Source organism: Hemitrygon akajei, chromosome 16 (genome assembly GCF_048418815.1).
Source record: "Hemitrygon akajei chromosome 16, sHemAka1.3, whole genome shotgun sequence".
Classification (NCBI taxonomy): domain Eukaryota; kingdom Metazoa; phylum Chordata; class Chondrichthyes; order Myliobatiformes; family Dasyatidae; genus Hemitrygon; species Hemitrygon akajei.
The window spans coordinates 3,392,328-3,412,165 of NC_133139.1; the positions used below are offsets into that span (position 1 = coordinate 3,392,328).

The window sequence follows — 19,838 nt, forward strand, 5'->3', positions numbered from 1 at the left end:
ACACTTTTCCACTGTCACACTTGACTGGTCCTATTTTCCCACGTCTTATCCTCTTGCTCTTGACATACTTGTAGAATGCCTTAGGGTTTTCCTTAATCCTGCTGGCCAAAGCCTTCTCATGGCCCCTTCTGCCTCTCCTAATTTCATTCTTAAGCTCCTTCCTGCTAGCCTTATAATCTTCTAGATCTCTATCATTACCTAGTTTTTTGAACCTTTTGTAAGCTCTTCTTTTCTTCTTGCCTAGATTTTCAAAAGTCTTTGTACACCATGGTTCCTGTACCCTACCATCCTTTCTCTGTCTCACTGGAACGTACCTATGCAGAATGCCACACAAATATCCCCTGAACATTTGCCACATTTCTGCCATACATTTCCCTGAGAACATCTGCTCCCAATTTATACTTTGAAGCTCCTGCCTGATAGCTTCATATTTCCCCTTACTCCAATTAAACATTTTCCTGATTTGTCTACTCCTATCCCTATCCAATGCTATGGTAATGGAGACAGAATTGTGATCACCATCTCCAAAATGTTCTCCCACTGAGAGACCTGACACCTGACCAGGTTCATTTCCCAATACCAAATCAAGTACAGCCTCTCTTCTTGTAGGCTTATCTACATATTGTGTCAGGAAACCTTCCTGAACACACCTAACAAACTCCACTCCATCTAAACCCCTTGTGCTAGGTAGATGCCAATCAATATTGGGGAAATTAAAATCTTCCATCATGACAACCCTGTTATTATTGCACCAATCCAGAATCTGTCTCCCTATCTGCTCCTCAATGTCCCTATTACTATTGGGCAGCCTATAAAAAAACACCCAGTAGAGTTATTGACGCCCTTCCTGATTCCAACTTCCACCCACAGACTCAGTGGACAATCCCTCCATGATTTCCTTTTCTGCAGCCGTGACACTATCTCTGATCAGCAGTGCCACGTCCCCACCTCTTTTGTCCCCCTCCCTGTCCTTTCTGAAACATCTAAAGCCTGCCACTCTAAGTAGCCATTCCTGCCCCTGAGCCATCCAAGTCTCTGTAATGGCCACAACATCATACTCTAAGTACTGATCCATGCTCTAAGCTCATCTGCTTTGTTCATGATACTCCTTGCATTAAAATAGACATCTCAAACCATCTGAGTACATCCCTTCTCTATCCCTGCCTATCCTCTCTCACACTGTCTACAAGCTTTCTCTATTTGTGAGCCAACCGCCCCTTCCTCTGTCTCTTCAGTTCAGTTCCCACCCCCCAGCAATTCTACCTTAAACTCTCCCAATAGCCTTAGCAAACCTCCATGCCAGAATATTGGTCCCCCTTGGATTCAAGTGCAACCCATCCTTATTGTACAGGTCACACTTGCCCCCAAAAGAGGTCCCAACAATCCAGAAATTTGAATCCCTGCCCCAATCTCTCAGCCACACATTTATCTTTCACCTCACTCTATTCCCAGACTTACTGTCGTGTGGCACAGGCAGTAATCCCGAGATTACTACCCTTGTGGTCCTGCTTGCCAACTTCTTTCCTAACTCTCTGTAGTCAGTTTTCAAGACCTCCTCCCAGAAAGGATTAACCAGAGGATACTTTCACTCACTCCAACACTGAACTGTGCTCTACTTTGACAATAAAGCTACTTTGATCTTTGGAACTTTGAATAACACTGCTTTTCCTTGATGTCAAATTGGACCTAGTACTCAAATTTACCGTACAGGATTAATGCAAGTGAAAAGCAATTTCTACTGCATTTACTTCACTGGCACTAAACACAAAAACTGTAAAATTGGGACTTAATCACTTCTTAAAGATCATAATAACTGCAATTAAGAAGGTAGTGCCTGGGAATTAGTGCACAAACTGCATTTACATTCTCTCCCAGCTCTGAAAAAGATTCACAAAATTAGCTAAATATACTTGAAAAATCAGTGCTACAGTTCATAGTGTGGGAATTTGTGTGCTAAAACTGGATCTTGTTCCCTGTGGAGCCTCTATGCAGAGTGTGCAGCTGCTATATCTTTGCATTGCTAACCACTGGAAAGGAAGAGTACTGAAAGATTCATTAGAGCCACAGTATAGAGGCAATGCCACCATGGTCAGTCCCTAGACTGGCTACAGGAGGAGGGTTGGGCATGGAGCTAGCAATCCCTTTCCATAAAAACCCACAGCTACAGAAACATCAACAGAAGCAGCAAAGTCCTCATCCCTAGGAGAAGAAGGATCTTCGCTGAGAAGACAAAGTAACATAGTGCTAGCAGAAGCCACAGGGCTGATCAACTTTCTGTCAGTCCAGGACAGAGGATTCTGGCAAGCTACTGTTAATGGTCAATACCCCAGTAAGGGTAATGGGTTTAAGACAGTACAGAGGCAGAGAATGATGGCAGAAAACTGGGAAAGAAAAAGATACTGAACTATCCACTACAGCTGGCCCAACCTCTTCCACCTGAAGAACTGTTTCAATTGGCTGCACATTGATCAATGACCAGTAATCTCTGAACACAGATCACGTGATTGTAAAATACAAAGCTAGTCTGTGAATGTACCTTCACTGAATTATTAGAGGCTGAAAGATAATGTGGATAGGTCGTCAATGACAGAAAAGCTTTCAACTCATATCTGGTTTCTGAATTCTCCATGAAGTGCTCCTTGTTCTGTGAGTTAACTCTGAAGATTCTATTTCCCCGAAAAGCTCCAATTTTTGGTAGAAGGGGTGAAACTTTCTGCAGATTTTTCTGATCCTCTGAGCAGATGGTGATGCAACCTGTTAGAATGCTCTCTACAGTACATCTGTAGAAATTTGCAAGAGTCTTTGGCGAGGTACCAAGTCTCCTCAAACTCTTAATGAAATATATGCCTTCTTTGTAATTGCAACAAATTGATGGACCCAGGATAGATCTTCAGAGAATTTGACATCCAGGAACTTGAAACTGTTCACCCTTTCCAATGCTGATCCCTCAATGAGGACTGGTGTGTGTTCCCTTGACCTCTCCTTCTCGAAGTCCACAATCAATTCTTTAGACATACTAATGTTGAGTGCAAGGTTATTGTTAAACCACTCAACTCAACTCTCCTTTCATCACAGTTGCTGATGAGGCCAACGACTTGTGTCATCAGCAAACTTGATGGTTTGGTTTGAATTGAATCTAGCAGTGCAGTCATGCATCAGCAGCACGAACGGCAGCTTGCTGAGCACAGAGCCCAGCAGTGGGTGTGGGGGGAGGTGGGGAGAGAGAGCTGGCGCCAGTGGCTCAGTCTGATGGAGCTGAGATGTTTGTGCCAACACTGACTGAACTGACTGTGGCCTTTGTCAAGTCCAAGAGCCAGTTAAAGAGAGAGCTTTTGACACCCAATGAGAACAGCTTACCCACCAGCTTCTGAGGGATGATCATATTAAATGCCAAGAAGTTGATATACAACATGCTGGCAATAAGGCACCATTTTCCAGGTTGTTCAGAATGGAGTGTGGTGCAGAGCCTATGGCATCATCAATTGACTGATTTGAGTGATAAATGAGCTTGAACTGGTTCAATGTAGCAGGAAGATGGGATTTAATGTTAGATTTCCCTCATGTCTGTAAGAAGTTACAATTATTGCATATTAGAGATCCTAGGAATATCCCACTGATCTATCATATGAATAAGCAATAGGAGGTTTATAAATGCTACCTGTCATATTTGGCTGCTCAAAACTTATAATACTTTACAAAGAGAAGTATGAGCCATAAATACATGAATAAAAGTATTTATACATGTTTAATTATGCAGATTGCACAGTATATATTCACAGTCCTGCAGTGGTTTAAACAAAAAAAGCAAATTCATTACTGATGTTACAGTGGCAAGATTAGGTGTGGAAAGTAAACTGAAGAGTAAGGTGGGTGGGTGGGTGGAGTAAAACAGCAAATAAATCCTGAAGGAATCAGAAACCTCATTTGTCAAAATTCATCTTGAAGTGCTAATTAACCCACATCATGACATTAAAGGAAGGCTTAGACCAAAGTGGAACAAAGCTAACTTATCACCCACAGTACATGGTTTTCAAACTAATTAATGCTTTGTAAGAACATAATGCAGTGAAATGGTGCACCTTGAAAAAAATATTCTATTTCCCACTGAAATCACTTTTCTAGCCATGCCTAAGATTATGTTCAAGGTTTTTAGAGGGGAAGTATAGAGTGATAAACCAGAGTGGTGGCTGGGTGAAATGCCTTGCTGGGTATGGTAGTAGAGGGATATACATCAGAGACATTTAAGATTAGATAGGCACATAGGTGAAAAGGCCATGAGGTAAGGAAGGGTTGGATTGATCTTAGAGTATGTTAAAAGGTCAGCACAACATTATGAGCTGAAGGGCCTGTATTGTTCTATGTGGGTGCTTGCATAAATACTGGCAACACCAATGGCTTCATTTATCTTTGAGCCAATATGCAGCACAATGAGGAAATGGAATCCTGCAAAATACCAGGCTCATGATCATCAGACCCAGTTTCCTAAAACATTTCTACACAGTTTTACTCATTTATGATTTTAGACAAAAATAAAAGCATGACTTTTGCCACTTCTGGTAGGTCTCTTTGAGTTACTGTCTTAGAGCTAATATCATGGAAAGGAAAGTCAGTATTTTTGCTAGGATTCTTTCAGAAGTGCTCAAGATCAATTAAAATGACTAGTCAACAAATCTAGTTCTTCTTCAGAGTCTGGTGATAAACTTCTCTTTAACCAGTTGAAGACCATCTAAAAATAGGATCAGAAGCTGCAATTTTCAATGTTCAGTAATTGAAAATGGCTGCTTCCCAGAGAGAAATGTAATAATGATAATTTCAAGGCTTTTTGGTACTATTCTTGAAACTAAGGCACAAATTTTCAGTACAATTTACCATTTTCTGTATCACTTACTTCAGGTCTCATTATTCACACTGCCATTGTACTAGTTGAATATTTTGGGGAAAATCTAACCACGTACACTCCCACAGCAACTAGTTATTAATAGCATTGCATTAGTATCTCCTATTAGGCAAATCCAATTACTTACCTTTTATCATTAAGGCTAGCCTCAATCTACCTAGGTTTCATCTCACCCCCTTCCGGACCACTCCAAATGTGATCTGCCACTTCAGTCATACCCAAACATTTAAAGTTACCAAAATTTGCATTTGCAAGAGATGGCTGAAATGACCATTTGCCTCCTTTCGCCCTGCTTCACAACTACTTTAATGGCATAATTTCTAGACATTGCTGTTAGTTCTAATATACTTAATACCCTGAAAAACAACACATTGCTTTCCTTAAAATATGCTGGTGCATCTTCATTGGCATCTCCAAATTAAGAAAAAAGCCTCTCAATTTAGCTAGATTTTTACCAATATTAACTCCGCAATTTTGTTGAAGAAATGTTCAGGAAAGTTATTCAAAGATCTATTTTCACACACAAAAAAAAATAAGATATGGCCACCCACCAATCTTGGCCTCTTGTATTAAATCAGACTAATATTCAAGCAACACACAGCGGGCCAGGCAGCATCTATGGAAAAGAGTATAGTTGACATTTCAGGTTGAGACCCTTCACCCGGACCGGAGAGAAAAGATGAGGAGTCAGAGTAAGAGGGTGGAGGGAAGAGAGTGACCTCTGGTCTCCAGTACTCACTGGAGCTTAGAAGAATGAGGGGGTATCGCAATGAAAACTACTGAATACTATATTGAAAATCCCAGATAGAGTGGATTTGGAGAGGATATTTCCTATAGTGGGGGCAAGTGTAGGACCAGAGGGTGCTTCCCTCCACCCCACCCCCACCTTCTTACTCTGACTCATCATTTTTTCTCCAGTCCAGATGAAGGGTCTCGACTCAAAACGTTGAGTATACTCTTTTCCATAGATGCTGCCTGGCCTGATGAGTTCCTCCAGCATTGTGCGTGTTGCTTGAATTTCCAGCATTTACAGATTTTCTCTTGTCTGTAACATCCAAGTTGATTTCCAGGAATACAAAGTTCATAAACTTTATGATTTAAAAAGATCATTACTTTTCCATATGGGCATCAATATCAAAACTTGTAGGTTGTAGAATTCAAGATTATTGATAGGGATGTGCTGGAGAAGCCTAGGAAAATAATTACAATTTTATACACAACACACCATGGTTTCAACTGAGCTGTCTCAGCCTCCAAAATAAAATTACTGCCTCATTCCCCACTCACCTGGGACTACTTCACTAGCCTTTAAGAGTCAATTACAGTAATCTGGTGACAGAACTTCTTGGGTAAAGACTCTGCTTCTAACAGCCACACAATGGTCAGCAAAATGGGTGGTGAGATTTTTGTCAGCTTGTCAGATGTCACTGACATTAATTTTCTTTATATATCTGACATTCAAGAAAGTATAAACGGTCAGAGGGGCAGGGAGTATTGAGGAAACTGAGTCTGCATAAGGATTTATACAGATTACGAGAATGGGCAAAGAAGAGGCAGATGGAATATAGCATTGGGAAGTGTATGGGCATGCATTTTGCAAGAAGGAATACTGTCTATTTTCTAAATGGGAGAAAATTCAGAAATCAGTGATGCAAAGGGACTTGGCAGTCATTGTGCAGGATTCCCTGAAGGTTAGCTTGCAAGTTAATTCTGTGGTAAGGAAGGCAAAAGCAATGTTAATGTACATTTCGAGAAGATTGGAAATATAAAAGCAAGTATGAAATTATTTATAAGTCATTAGTCAGACTACATGAGTATTTTGAGCAGTTTTGAGATCCTCAACTAAGAAAAAATGTGCTGGCTTTGGAGAAGGTCCAAAGAGATTCATAAGAATGATTCCAGGAATGAAAAGGTTAATACATACCCCTTTTATTCCCAGAGTGAGGAGTGTTTGAGGCTCTGGGCCTGTACTTACTGGAGTTTGGAAGAATGGGGGGTGGGGGGTATCTCAATGAAAACTGATCGAATATTTAAAGTCCTAGATAGAGTGAATGTGAGGAGGATGTTTCCTATAGTAGGAGAAGTGTAGGACCAGAGGGCACAGCCTCAGAATAAAGGAACATTTCTTTAGAACAGAGATCAGGAGGAATTTCTTTAGCCAGAGGGTGACGAATCTGTGGAATTCATTGCCATAGAACAGCTGTGAAGGATAAGTCATTGGGTAAAAATTGGGTACACTAAGCACAGGATGAGAGGCTCTTGATTAGTCAGGGTGTCAAAGATTAAGGGGAGAAGGCAAGAGAATGGAGTTGAGCAGGATAATAAATCAACTGTGATAGAACGGCAGAGTGGACTTGATGGGCTAAATTATCCAATTCTGCTCCCATCTCTTATGGTCTAAAATTCAAATAAATACAAAACAAATAAATAGCAAATAAAGATTAAAAAATCACAAGAGTTTTTACCTTTACCTTTTAAATCACTGAGATGTTGGTTGCTATGCCAGATCACACCTGGCACATGATGGGAGGTCCAGACTGTGGCACATTCTAAAGCTGGCAAATCCCTATGAGACTGCTTCACCACTGCACACCATGAGGAGTCCAGCAGTGGAAAGAACTGGCAGATTTGGCATTCAGCATCTGTCAATACGATCTAGACTTCCCTGCTTCACAGTTCATGCACAGAATTTTCTGGCAGATGTCAGCACAATCCAGACTAATGTTCATTTTAATATTACCATTCATCCATATCATCAGATTAGCCTCAGGATTAACTACAGGTGGTATCAATACATATTTTAACATTTTCAAATCTCCTTTTGTACTAAGCTTAAACTTCATTTATAAATGGTGACACGTTTTCTCCACGTTGATTGGAATATGTCAATCCTTTTTCTAGATAAACTAATGGAGTTCCCCTTCCAACATTATAAACATTCACTCACATTGTTGACATACATAGATGCTTGTGCATTGAAAGCCAAAATGCACACATTGACATTGGTATACATACTATTAAGTACTTTTAGATTTTTTTGTACATTCAATTCAACTGTTTACTGTTTTCTCAAGTCATGTCCTCCTGGAATGTAGTTAGTATATTTAAAGACTAAACAATCCCTGTCCCTTGTAAGCAAAAGGATTAAGTTTCCTGAAGCCACTTAATAACTAATTATGATGTATTTTATCTTCCCTCACTTGCTGTGTAGTGAATTGCATCAACAGTTATCAGCACAATTTTTTTAAAAATCACTTGCGTTAACAGTCATATCATATATTACTGCTCTATTAATGTTTTTCAACAAATGATTTGCAACAGATAATGCAGGACTTCTGAGTTTTATACATTCCAATATTTAAGTATATACATACACTTTAATAAGAACATGCAATATATCAATGCAATTTGACAGAAACATGATTTAACAGCAGGAAATGAACTACAACAGTCAAAGAGATAAATTCATGTAAACATTACCATTGCCAGTACAACTATACTCTGAATTTCTACTCAATACCTCAAATGTACTATATTTATCCAAGATGGATTAGGAATATGTTTTCCATTCAGTGGTGGATTTATTCCATTACTATCCATTTATCAACTGGAAACATTTGTGCCCAACTGAAGGATTTAAACACAATTCCTCCTGGTATGTATAAACTTTATCAAGCTCAAAATCTGTGCAATAAATATAGTTGTGTGCAATAGTTTGCATTTTTTTCTATCATATCAATAGTTTCAGTGCAATTAGCTTGGGAAAAACACTCACTCTGGATGCATTTCATGTGTTCTTTAAACCTGGCAATTTGAATGAGCCAAGTTAAGAACCGATTAATTTGCTAAACATCATTTTTATCACAAGGGAAATTAACTGCAAACCACAACTGGGTTAAAATATAGCAGGAGCAAAATCTCAATCACAACATTGTTAAGAAAAATCTTTAATGCATAAAAAAAATAAAAGATCACTATTTTAAGTTTGAAGTGAATGTTGACCTAATCTAATACCAGAAAGCCCCATACTGTAACAGCCAAATTATCCTTTTGATTTTTATTAAGTTTTTTGTTATCTTTATAAATATTTAATGAGTTTGATCACTCTGGTCTGCTTTACTAGAAAAGTTGACGAGGTCAGTTCTGCAAATGTGTGGGATGAAAAACATCTGGTTGACTACTTAGCGGCTTTCTCAAATACGCAAACTGCCAAGTCCTGGATCTGCTGTGTTGTGTTGATTTATATGCATTTTTTGAGAAAGTAGAAGAGGATTAAAGTTAAATAACAATTCATTTTGTGAGATTATATGGTTGTCAGTTGTGCACTTATTTTACAACTTTAAAATGACAGTGCATATGTTTCCCAATACTTTAGTTTGCAATTGAACAGGGATACTCTACTCCAACCCACTGAACCACCCACACCTCTTGCTAGGGGTACCAAGAAATAAGCATCAGGATTGTAATAAGTACCAGAATAAAAATTTTTGTTCTAGACTATAAAGAATTCACTGCTTGTCAAATAAACAACTTTCATGCAATTGTAAAAAGTGGATTTAAATAGCATGAATTCATTGATGCAAAATTAGCAATTTAAAATGTAAAACATAACCTGTTGGCATTATACTGTTTTATTAAACATTGTAGATTAGAATCATAAATTCATACAGCACAAAACTGGGCCTTTTACCCTACCACAACCCTGATGACTTTCTGCCCATTTACATGAATCCCATTGGCCTGTATTAGCACTAGATCCTCTATGCCTTGACTAATTACTCTAAGATTATAGTTTCTTCTAATTCTTACCCAATTCTCATCAATAACCATCCAAAGACAATGAAAGTATGGAACTAACCAGTTCAATAATGGAGGATAACAAACTGGGATTACCCAATGCTCCATAAAATTTAGTTACAATATCAAGGAAGAAATGAGATTAATGGTATGCTTAATAATGTTTCCTGTTGGTTCCCACCCCACCCCCTCGGCAATCATTTAGTGCTTGTCAGAGAATAAAATGATGTGACCTTTATATATAGGATTTTTCTGCCACTCAGACACTAGATTTTTTTTCTTTTAAAAAATGGCTGAAAAGATTCCAGCTTTTAGTATGAAGCTTAAGAACTATCACCAACATACAGTAGCTTTACTAGAGTAAAACAAACATGAGAAACTGAAAATGTATCAATGCCAAATTACATTCAATCAGTACATTTAATTTGAACATTTTTAGTATTAACCTACTTTTTAATTTCACATCTTAGACTATAGAAATAAAGCAACATTAATAAAAATTACCTTGTGAATTCATTGTGTGAACTGTGCGACTCTGTAATGCTGAGGGAGCCATCATGAGGCATAATATCCATGTTACAGTCCTCCAAACAACTTCCATAATTAAGGACCCTAGGATCAGAGAAGCAAGTGTTGTGCCAAGCTAAATCACACTGTGCCAACATGTCTTCTCTCCAAACTCTCTTTATGTTTGGATGCTATCTTCTAGTTTCCCAGTGGCCATTTCTGAGCACACCTAATAATGCAGAAAGCAGTTGATTTTATTCTTGTGGTGTACTTGTCCATACAATATACAACATCGAGAGATCTTCGGTGATGCAATTTCTGGAAGAAAGAAAACACTGATAGTATTGGACGTCTTAAATAGGTGCCCACTTGTAGAGGAAATTCAAAAACTAATTTTGTGTTGGCCCTGCTGTTGACAATTACGTGAACAGATTACAAATGTTTACTTTCTAAACCGCTTGATTGGAAATATCTCAAGTCAGATCAGACTGAACTAAACCAAAAAGAAAAATACTGTAGATGTTAGAAACCTGAAATTAAAAAAAAGTTACAATGTTACAAATCCTCAAAAGGTCAATGAGCTAAACTATGTATTTCTAAATCCATGTGCCTTAACCTGCTGAGCAGTTCCAGCATTTTCTTTTCTTCAAATTAAATATAATTAACAACATTGTCTAGTCGATTTATTTCAGTATAATAATGTTTCCACTAATAATTTTATCCCAGGTACCTGGTATTAAAGTAATCATGTGTACTGCTGAAGTAGCTTGCTTAATATGCCAATGCTGTAAATTGCATGCACAATTTCTGACCCAGAAGGGAAAGTCATAATACAATTATACTAAAACAATTAGTTTTCTTGATATTAACAACTAAACAAAACACTTTAAAATTATGCATTTCTAGAGCAATACACCAGTGCTGAGCACATTCTTTCGGAACATGGGAGAAGACCAGAGTACCCAGAAGACAGCCATGTTGTCATTGAGAGAACTGAAGATTTCATGTTTATGGTCACACCGGGGTCTTTAGAGTTGTGGGGCAGTGGTCGGTTAAGTCCAGGTAACAACATGCACTACCTTCAATTGCACTGCATATTTTCACTTGGAAAGTTGATCAAGAAAAATTGTTTCTAGTCTCCAAGTGATTTTATCACCTATATTTATAAAATTAAAGTAACCAAAACTAAAATATCACTATCTTATGGTTTACTTTTCTCATTTGTTTTACTTTATTTGAAGAATATAATTTTGTCATCCTGCAGACTTTATGTAAACGTCCCTTTATTTTGTTTCAGCAATACCCATAAAAGTAAACATATATTCAGCTCATATTATTTGCCCACATCTGTTTGTGTACACAAGTTTGACAGATTAGAGTTTGCTAAGGTAACAGGATGGATAACCATTAAAGCACTAGAATCCTCAATGGCAATTTTGAGCAAAGTGGTAGAGCCGGGCATTGTTCCTAGATTCATGCATATGGTGAATAAAAAGTCAGCTTTAAAATCTCATCCCAGGTAGACTGTATTCTTATTCAACCTGAAAAATGGTTGTAGAGTGCTGTAAAAGCTTTAGTAAGGGCCAAAGCAATGGCTTCACTCTTAGTCATGAGGTCCAAAGTTGTGACCATTCCAATATTAAACAAACAGCTTGGTAAGGCATACAATTGAACACAGCATGATCCACGTCAAATTTGTTTCACATCTGTGGCATTCAATATGAACAAAGTTGCTCATTAATTAGTCCTGGCTCCTTGAATTATATCTTGGGGCATTGGTTACTGCTAGACAGAAAGTGACGCAAATATCTGGTGGAGGTTTTCACCAAAGCTGGAGACTTTCCAGCAATTTGAATGAAATATAAAATAACAGAAGTGCAAACTAACTTGTCCAAATTGAATAACATAATTTGAATTGTGTTTTTGAGCTAAAAAGCTGAATGCATGTACAGTGGCATGCAAAAGTTTGGGCACCCCTGGTCAAATTTTCCGTTACTGTGAATAGCTAAGCAAGTAAATGACTTGATTTCCAAAAGGCATAAAGTTAAAGATGACATTTCTTTAATGTTTTAAGCAAGATTACTTTTTTTTTTATTTCCATCTTTTACAGTTTCAAAATAACAAAAAAGGAAAAGGGCCCAAAGCAAAAGTTTGGACACCCTGCATGATCAGTAATTCGTAACAACCCCTTTTGGCAGGTATCACAGCTTGTAAAAGCTTTATGTAGCCTGATGAGTCTTTCAATTCTTGTTTGGAGGATTTTTGCCCATTCTTCCTTGCAAAAGGCTTCTAGTTCTGTGAGATTATTGGGCTGTCTTACATGCACTGCTTTTTTCATCTTCAGCTTTTTTTTTTAAAAAAAAGTGTGATGTTTGCTTCCAGAATTTGCTGGTATTTAATTGAGTTCATTCTTCCCTCTACCAGTGTAATGTTCCCCATGCCACTGGCTGCAACACAAGCCCAAAACATGATCGCTCCACCCCCGTGCTTAACAGTTGGAGAGGTGTTCTTTTCATGAAATTCTGCACCTTTTTTTCTCCAAACATACCTTTGCTCATTGCGGCCAAGAAGTTCTATTTTAACTTCATCAATCCACAGTACTTGTTTCCAAAATGCATCAGGCTTGTTTAGATATTCCTTTGCAAAATTCTGACGCTGAATTTTGTGGTGAGGATGCAGGAAAGGTTTTCTTCTGATGACTCTTCCATGAAGGTCATAACTTGTGCAGGTGTCGCTACACAGTAGAACAGTGCACCACCACTCCAGCATCTGCTAAATCTTCCTGAAGGTCTTTTGCAGTCAAACGGGGATTTGATTTGCCTTTCTAGCAATCCTACGAACAGTTCTCTCGAAAAGTTTTCTTGGTCTTCCAGACTTCAACTTGACCTCCACCGTTCCTATTAACTGCCATTTCTTAATTACATTACAAACTGAGGAAACAGCTACCTGAAAATGCTTTGCTATCTTTTTATAGCATTCCCCTGCTTTGTGAACATCATTTATTTTAATTTTCAGAGTGCTAGGCAGCTGCTTAGAGGAGCCCATGGCTGCTGGTTGTTGGGACAAGGTTTGAGGAGTCAGGGTATTTATAAAGCTTTGAAATTTGCATCACTTGACCTTTCCTAACAATGACTATGAACAAGCCATAGCCCTAACAAGCTAATTAAGGTCTGAGACCTTGGTAAAACTTATCTGAGAGCTCAAATCTCTTGGGGTGCCTAAACTTTTGCATGGTGCTCCTTTCCTTTTTTTTCCCACTCTACAATTGTACAACACAAAAATAATACACTAATCTTGCTTAAAATGTTGAAAAGAATGTTTCATCTTTAACTTTATGACTTTCGGAGATCAATTCATCTTCTACTCAGCTAACTATTCACAGTAACAGAAATTTTGACTAGGGGTGCCCCAAGCTTCTGCATGCCACTGTATGACATAATGGAAAAAAGAAATGATACAGAATTCCACAACCTAAAAATTGCAGCACACCAGTACATGCTCACTATTCAAGGGCATAATGTGTTTTCATTCAAGTTTATCACAAGGAAGTTAAATATAGGACCTACCTCTGTATGGTTCTAATCTAGTATTACATACAAATTAATGTGGAATAATGTTGCTGCTGAAATTGTGTCAGATATATTACTCCCACTTGCACCATTAATGTTGTGTCTTATTTCAGGTGAAGTCTAGCTTCAAACTGCATAAGGCTGAAATAAACTGCAATAAAGTCTAATTCTTTTGTCTAATGGTCAGATCTTAAATCTATAATATTCCTTTTTGCCTCTGTAAAGTTAACATGCAGAATTATAGTAAACTCCCTTCAGAAGTTATTTCATTTTTTGATAACAGTACTCCATACTTTTTGCACATGAAGACAATGAACATGCTTATTTGAAGTGGGCAGGAATGTGACATATTGTATTATATACCATTAGAGTTTTTCAGTATTTATTATTAACTCACTTTGGAACTAAAATGATTGTGAACCAAAATATTGGCAAAGTGTTAACACTTGCAGGTAACAAGATATTAGATTGTGCAGCACAGAAGTTTCTGATGCCTTCACAAAGAGCCTTTTCAAGTTCCAAGATTGTAATATGATGTCACATCTCTGAACATCAAATGATAATGTGGAAGATCTTAACATCCAGATGTGCTACACTGGAGTACTTCCAAGAATAAATGTATGAAATGTGGCAATTTCACTTTTGCAGTAGGGGCTTTAATTAAGCAGGATGAAGACAAAACAGCAATAACTGCATACACACACACTGAAGCTTGAATGGCAATTAATTGGTGTAAGACCCAAGACGAATACATGGTCTTGGTCATTTTCAGAGGCAACTCTGAAGATATGTTCAAATAGACACAGCACTTGCTGTATGCCATGTTGCTTCATCTGGGATGTATTTTCTGGACAGCACACAACACAACAGAAGTAAACCACATATATGCCAGGCTTCATGTCCATACTTCACTGATACTCAAGCAAATTAAATATTTCAGTTATGAATCTTGCATAGAGCTGAGGATAAAGGCTTGCTATCCATGAAGCAAGAATGATAAATATACTCCAAAATTAGCTGCATCACAAACCAAACTATTCCAGATATACACTGGTATCTCCTTAACAAGGTGGAAATTTTTCCCCAAGCACATTTGTCCATAAAAGTAGAACAAGTGTGATGTGACCAATCAGTATGTAGTTTCCCCTCAAAAGATTTTGAGATGATGGCAACAAGGCAATGACCATTTTGGGTTATGCCAGGACCATGTACTTCCAGACAACATTGTTGGTTTCTAAACAATGGAAAAAGAGCTGAAAACCAAAAATGTATGAGAATGACCAACCTTGACATTAAATACAGCATTAAGCAGCTCCAGCAAATCAGCACACACCAAGGAGGATAAATACTTTACTAGCAAGCACCACTCCTCATCATAAAAGAGGCAGTTGGCACTGTTTATCCCAGCCCATTTCCACAAGAGTCCCTAAAAACATCCTCCTGGATCACCTTTCTTGACAAGTTAATCATTTACCTTTCTACCAATATTGAGTCAGAAGTGAATATATTCAATGCTCAAATTCTTTTCAATTCATCATAAAGAACACAAGAAATAAAGAGTGGATTATCTGGCATCTCTTGCCAACTCTACCATTCATTGGGTCATGGCTGATCTCTTATCGCAGCATCATTTTCTGGCATTTCCATAATATTATTGTCAAAATCTATTAATAAGAATGGTGTAATCTATTCCCACACTATACTTGTCCCAACTTACATTCAGGCATGGACAAATAAACTGGAAGGAATAGTCAGATAATGACCATCAATAACCATTGCCTGGCAATGATTAAGCAAGACTGAATGTCAGAGAGAGGTTAGACTCAAAGACATTACTATAACCAACTACCAATACCTTTGGTCTACTGATCAAAACCTCTACTGTACTAGAGATATAAAGTATGACAAAAGGAGCTGGTCAAATGTTAGTCATCTGGAGGCAGGTAGCTCAGAGCTTTTGCACCATCTGCAAGGCAAGAATATGGTAGAATACATTCTGCTGATCTGGATACATGCAGTTCCAACACTTGAAGTTGGAATACATCCAGGACAAAGTGGTGCACTTGGCTAATACCCCATCCAGAACTCAAAACACTCACCCCAGAGCAATGGTATCTATACTGCACCTACTCATCTATGCTTCCCCAACAGCAATTTTCCAAGTTGCAACATCTACCAGATGTTTCTGGGTGGTGGGGTGAAAATAAGTCTACTAAAGGAGTTGTAAGGTACTCCTTCGTTAGCCTGCAGGTCGCCCTTGGGAAATGATTAGCAACTGCTTGTTTCCCCAACCAGGGTCACATGAAACCATGGGAGCAGCTGGTACACAAGTCCTGGTTACACAACCACTATCGCAGGCAGACAATCTCTGAAGAGTAGTGATAATGGGTGGGGTCACCCTCCTTGTAAAGACACTGCCCAGAAGGTGGTAATAGCAAGCCACTTCTGTAGAAGTTACCAAGAACAGCATAGACCATGATTGCCCACGTCATACAACACAGAAACAATTGTGTCTGGGACACCTACACTTGTAAACATACAACATATTGACTTCGAGATGCAGTACATCACTTCATGAAGGGGTCTCAACATCTTCATCTCATCTGCAATCAGGGTGGGGAACAGACGCAAGTCTTGCAACTCTAGCTGACAAGGGGAAGTAAAGAGAATGTTTGAGGGTAAATACACATTTGATATGAGAGAGACCTTTAAGAGGTCAATTGGCTAGAATTTGGAACCAGCGTGTTCTTACATGGATGGCAGATGATGACAAGTTTTGGAAGCATGACTGTCAAGAGCTACAAGTTCAATCAAAAAAAGAAAGCAAGCATTTATAAGGTCTAGGAAGCTGAAACGATTCAAGTCCCTCGAGGAATATAAAGGAAACAGGAAAGACTGTAAACAAGGATGCATGCTGCAGCTGCATAAAACTGCATCTCAATAAGGCCTCCTGAGCATAACCTGTCATTAAATAGGATTGCAGCTGATAGTCTTTGTCCAGGCACTGTCTCCTTTTCTGTATTACTTCCACGCAGTTCTCAATACCCTGGTCTTAAAAAAAAATCTTCCTTCTCTGACCTGGTCTACAGGATAGAAAATTTGAATGATTCACCACCCAGTTCTTTACTAAGTGAAAAGAATGCAGTCATATCTTAACTAGTACCATGGAATTCCTTCCCTACAGTCTGAAGTATCTGTAAAATGTCGACATATGGTGATAACTAGTACAAACCTTTTATTCTGTTCTCATACTTCATTACTTCTTTCCTTTCCATTGCAACGGAAACATGAGGATCCAGTACAAAAGTCTGAGGAAATAGTTAAACTTCTATGCGACTTCTTTGAATTGGTAGCCTGGTCCATATTTGAAAATTCAGCAGCCAACCTGGATGAGTATACTGCCATCATGGACTTGTATCAGCAGTATGTCGAGGACTGTGTACTAAAGGAGTCAATCTGCGTGTTCTCAAACCAGAAAGCATAGATGATCCCTACTGAAGTCCAGGACTATGGTGTTCAAATCAGGCAATCCTAACCTATTTAAAAAATCGGGATACAACCTTCGTAAGGCTATCAGAGATGCCAAGCCAATACCAGTCAAAACCCACTACAATTTACCTACCATTAAACAGGTCCATGGTGAATGCCATGACCTACACTCATCTCTGGAGTATGTGGACAGTATAGACACTTGTTTCAGACTATTGTCATTGACAACAGCTCTACTTTTAATGACTTCGCTTGGAATTTTGGTAATGTCTCCCTTTTATACTACAGCCTTGATTTCCTGACTAACAGAGCACAACCAATCATGATAGGCAGCAATATCTCTGACTTCACTTGGAATTTGGTGTGCACCTCTGCTTTCTCAGGCAACTAAAGACATCTGGCATGTCACCTTTGACTTGCACTGATTTTTAATTGATTCACCATTGAAAGCAAGCTATCCAGACTTTTGTTAATGCTCCTCCCCTTCTTACCCCATCCCTGATATATTTAGTTTTTTTTTCTCTGCCCATCACTCTGCCTGCTCTCCATCTCCCTCTGGTGCTCCCCTCCCTCTTTCTTTCTCCCTAGGCCTCCCATCCCATGATCTTTCCCCCTCTCTAGTTCTGTATCCCTTTTGCCAATCACCTGTCTGGCTCTCAGCTTCACTCCATCCCTTCCTGTCTTCTCCCATCATTTCACATTTTCCCCTTGCCCTCCTACTTTCAAATCTCTTACTATCTTTCCTTTCAGTTAGTCTTGACGAAGGGTCTCGGCCCGAAACGTCGACAGCGCTTCTCCCTATAGATGCTGCCTGGCCTGCTGCATTCCACCAGCATTTTGTATGTGTTGCTTGAATTTCCAGCATCTGCAGATTTCCTCGTGTTTGCCTATCCAGACGCTTAATTCTTTGGTATTGCAACTACCTGAGACTGCAAGAAATTGCAGTTGTGGACACATCTCAGCACATTACAGAAACCAACCTCCCTTCCATGGACTTTTGTATCTTTACTTCTCTCTACCTCAATACACCAGCCAGCATAATCAAAGACCCCACCCATCCCAGGCATTTTCTCTTCTCTCTCCTCCCCACCCCATCTCCCCCCCCCCACCATCCCCCACAGGAAGATACAAAAGCCTGGAAGCACATACCACTAGGCTCAAGACAGATTTCTATTCTGCTGTTATAAGACTATTGAAGGGTCTTCTTGTACAATAAGATGGATTCTTGACCTCACAATCTACCTTGTTCCTTCTTGTTTGCCTGCACTCTCAGTAACACTTCATTCTGTTACCATTTTTCCCAGTACTACTTCAATACACTGCTGTAATGAAATGATGTGTATGGATGGCATGCAAAACAATGTTTTTCACTGCAATCCAGTGCATTGACAATAATAAACCCATTTACTAATGCAATAGTTGGGCACTATGGTAGCATAGCAGTTATTGCGATACCATTATAGCTCAGGATGTCAAGAGTTCAGAGTTCAATCCTCTGTAAGGAGTCCGTATGTCCTCCTCATGAATGATGTGGGTTTTTCCAGGTGCTCCAGTTTCCTCCCACAGTCCAAAGACATACAAATTAGTAGGTTAATTGGTCATTGTAAATTGTTCCATGATTAGGTTAGGGTTAAGTTGGGGGTTGCTGGGCAGTACAGCTCAAAGGGTTGGAAGTACCTACTCTGCTGTTTTTCTAAACAAAATAAATAAAATACATTCTTGCCTTCTCAAACAACAATTATCCTGCTTATTTATGTTACTGCTCAACTGTTACTTTAAAATCCAATTTCTTGAACTCATTAAGTAGTGTTCTGATCAGATTAAGAATCTTTTGACCTGGCCAAATTTTCCTACATGGTGTTTTAGTTTATTATTCTTGGTCACGTTTGACAAAAAAATACATTTTTGCCTCTCAGTTTTTACAAATTAATTTGCCCATTTCTGAAGGAGCAAAAGCAAAAGAAAGCTCTATGCTTCTCTTCCAAAACTGTATGCCACTGTATTCCAGTTTTGCTTTTGATAAAATTAAATTATGGTCCAGGATATTACAAGTTGAATTTAATTACATCTGGGGAGAACTAATTATCCCACATTTACAAGAGACTAAGAGATATTTTATATATACACGTACATATGCATTGCCTATAGATAGTATTGACCACCCCCCCCAGAAGTTTTCATGTTTTATTGTTTTACAACGTTGAATCACAGTGGATTTAATTTGGTTTTTTTTGACACTGATCAGCAGAAAAAGTCTCTTTCATGTCAAAGTGAAAACACATTCCTGCAAAGTGATTCAAATTAATAACAAATATAAAACAAAATAATTGATTGCATAAGCATTCACCCCATTCAAGTCAATAAATGCACCTTTGGGAGCAAGTACAGCCTTGAGTCTTCTGTGCGGATAGGTATCTATCAGCTTTGCATATCTGGACACTGCAATTTTTCCCCATTCTTCTTTACAAAACTGCTCAAATTCTGTCAGATTGCATTGGGATCGTGAGTGAACAGCTGTTTTCAAGTCCAGCCATAAATTCTCAATTGGATTGAGGTCGAGACTCTAACTTGGCCACTCC

At 38.6% G+C, this 19,838-nt stretch overlaps 1 protein-coding gene across 3 annotated transcripts in view; it reads right to left on the reverse strand.

Annotated features, from left to right (window-relative positions):
* Nucleotides 1-19,838, reverse strand: part of LOC140739701 (A disintegrin and metalloproteinase with thrombospondin motifs 6-like) — a 185,173-nt gene that overhangs the window by 162,417 nt on the left and 2,918 nt on the right. For 2 of the 3 annotated variants that reach the window (XM_073068121.1, XM_073068120.1), the window contains exon 2: nucleotides 10,199-10,519. In XM_073068121.1, the coding sequence (XP_072924222.1) occupies nucleotides 10,199-10,295 (97 nt within the window). In that variant the 5' untranslated portion in view covers nucleotides 10,296-10,519. Of the gene's footprint in view, nucleotides 1-10,198; nucleotides 10,520-19,838 lie in introns of those variants that run through there. The other variant, XM_073068122.1, reaches the window with a different exon arrangement.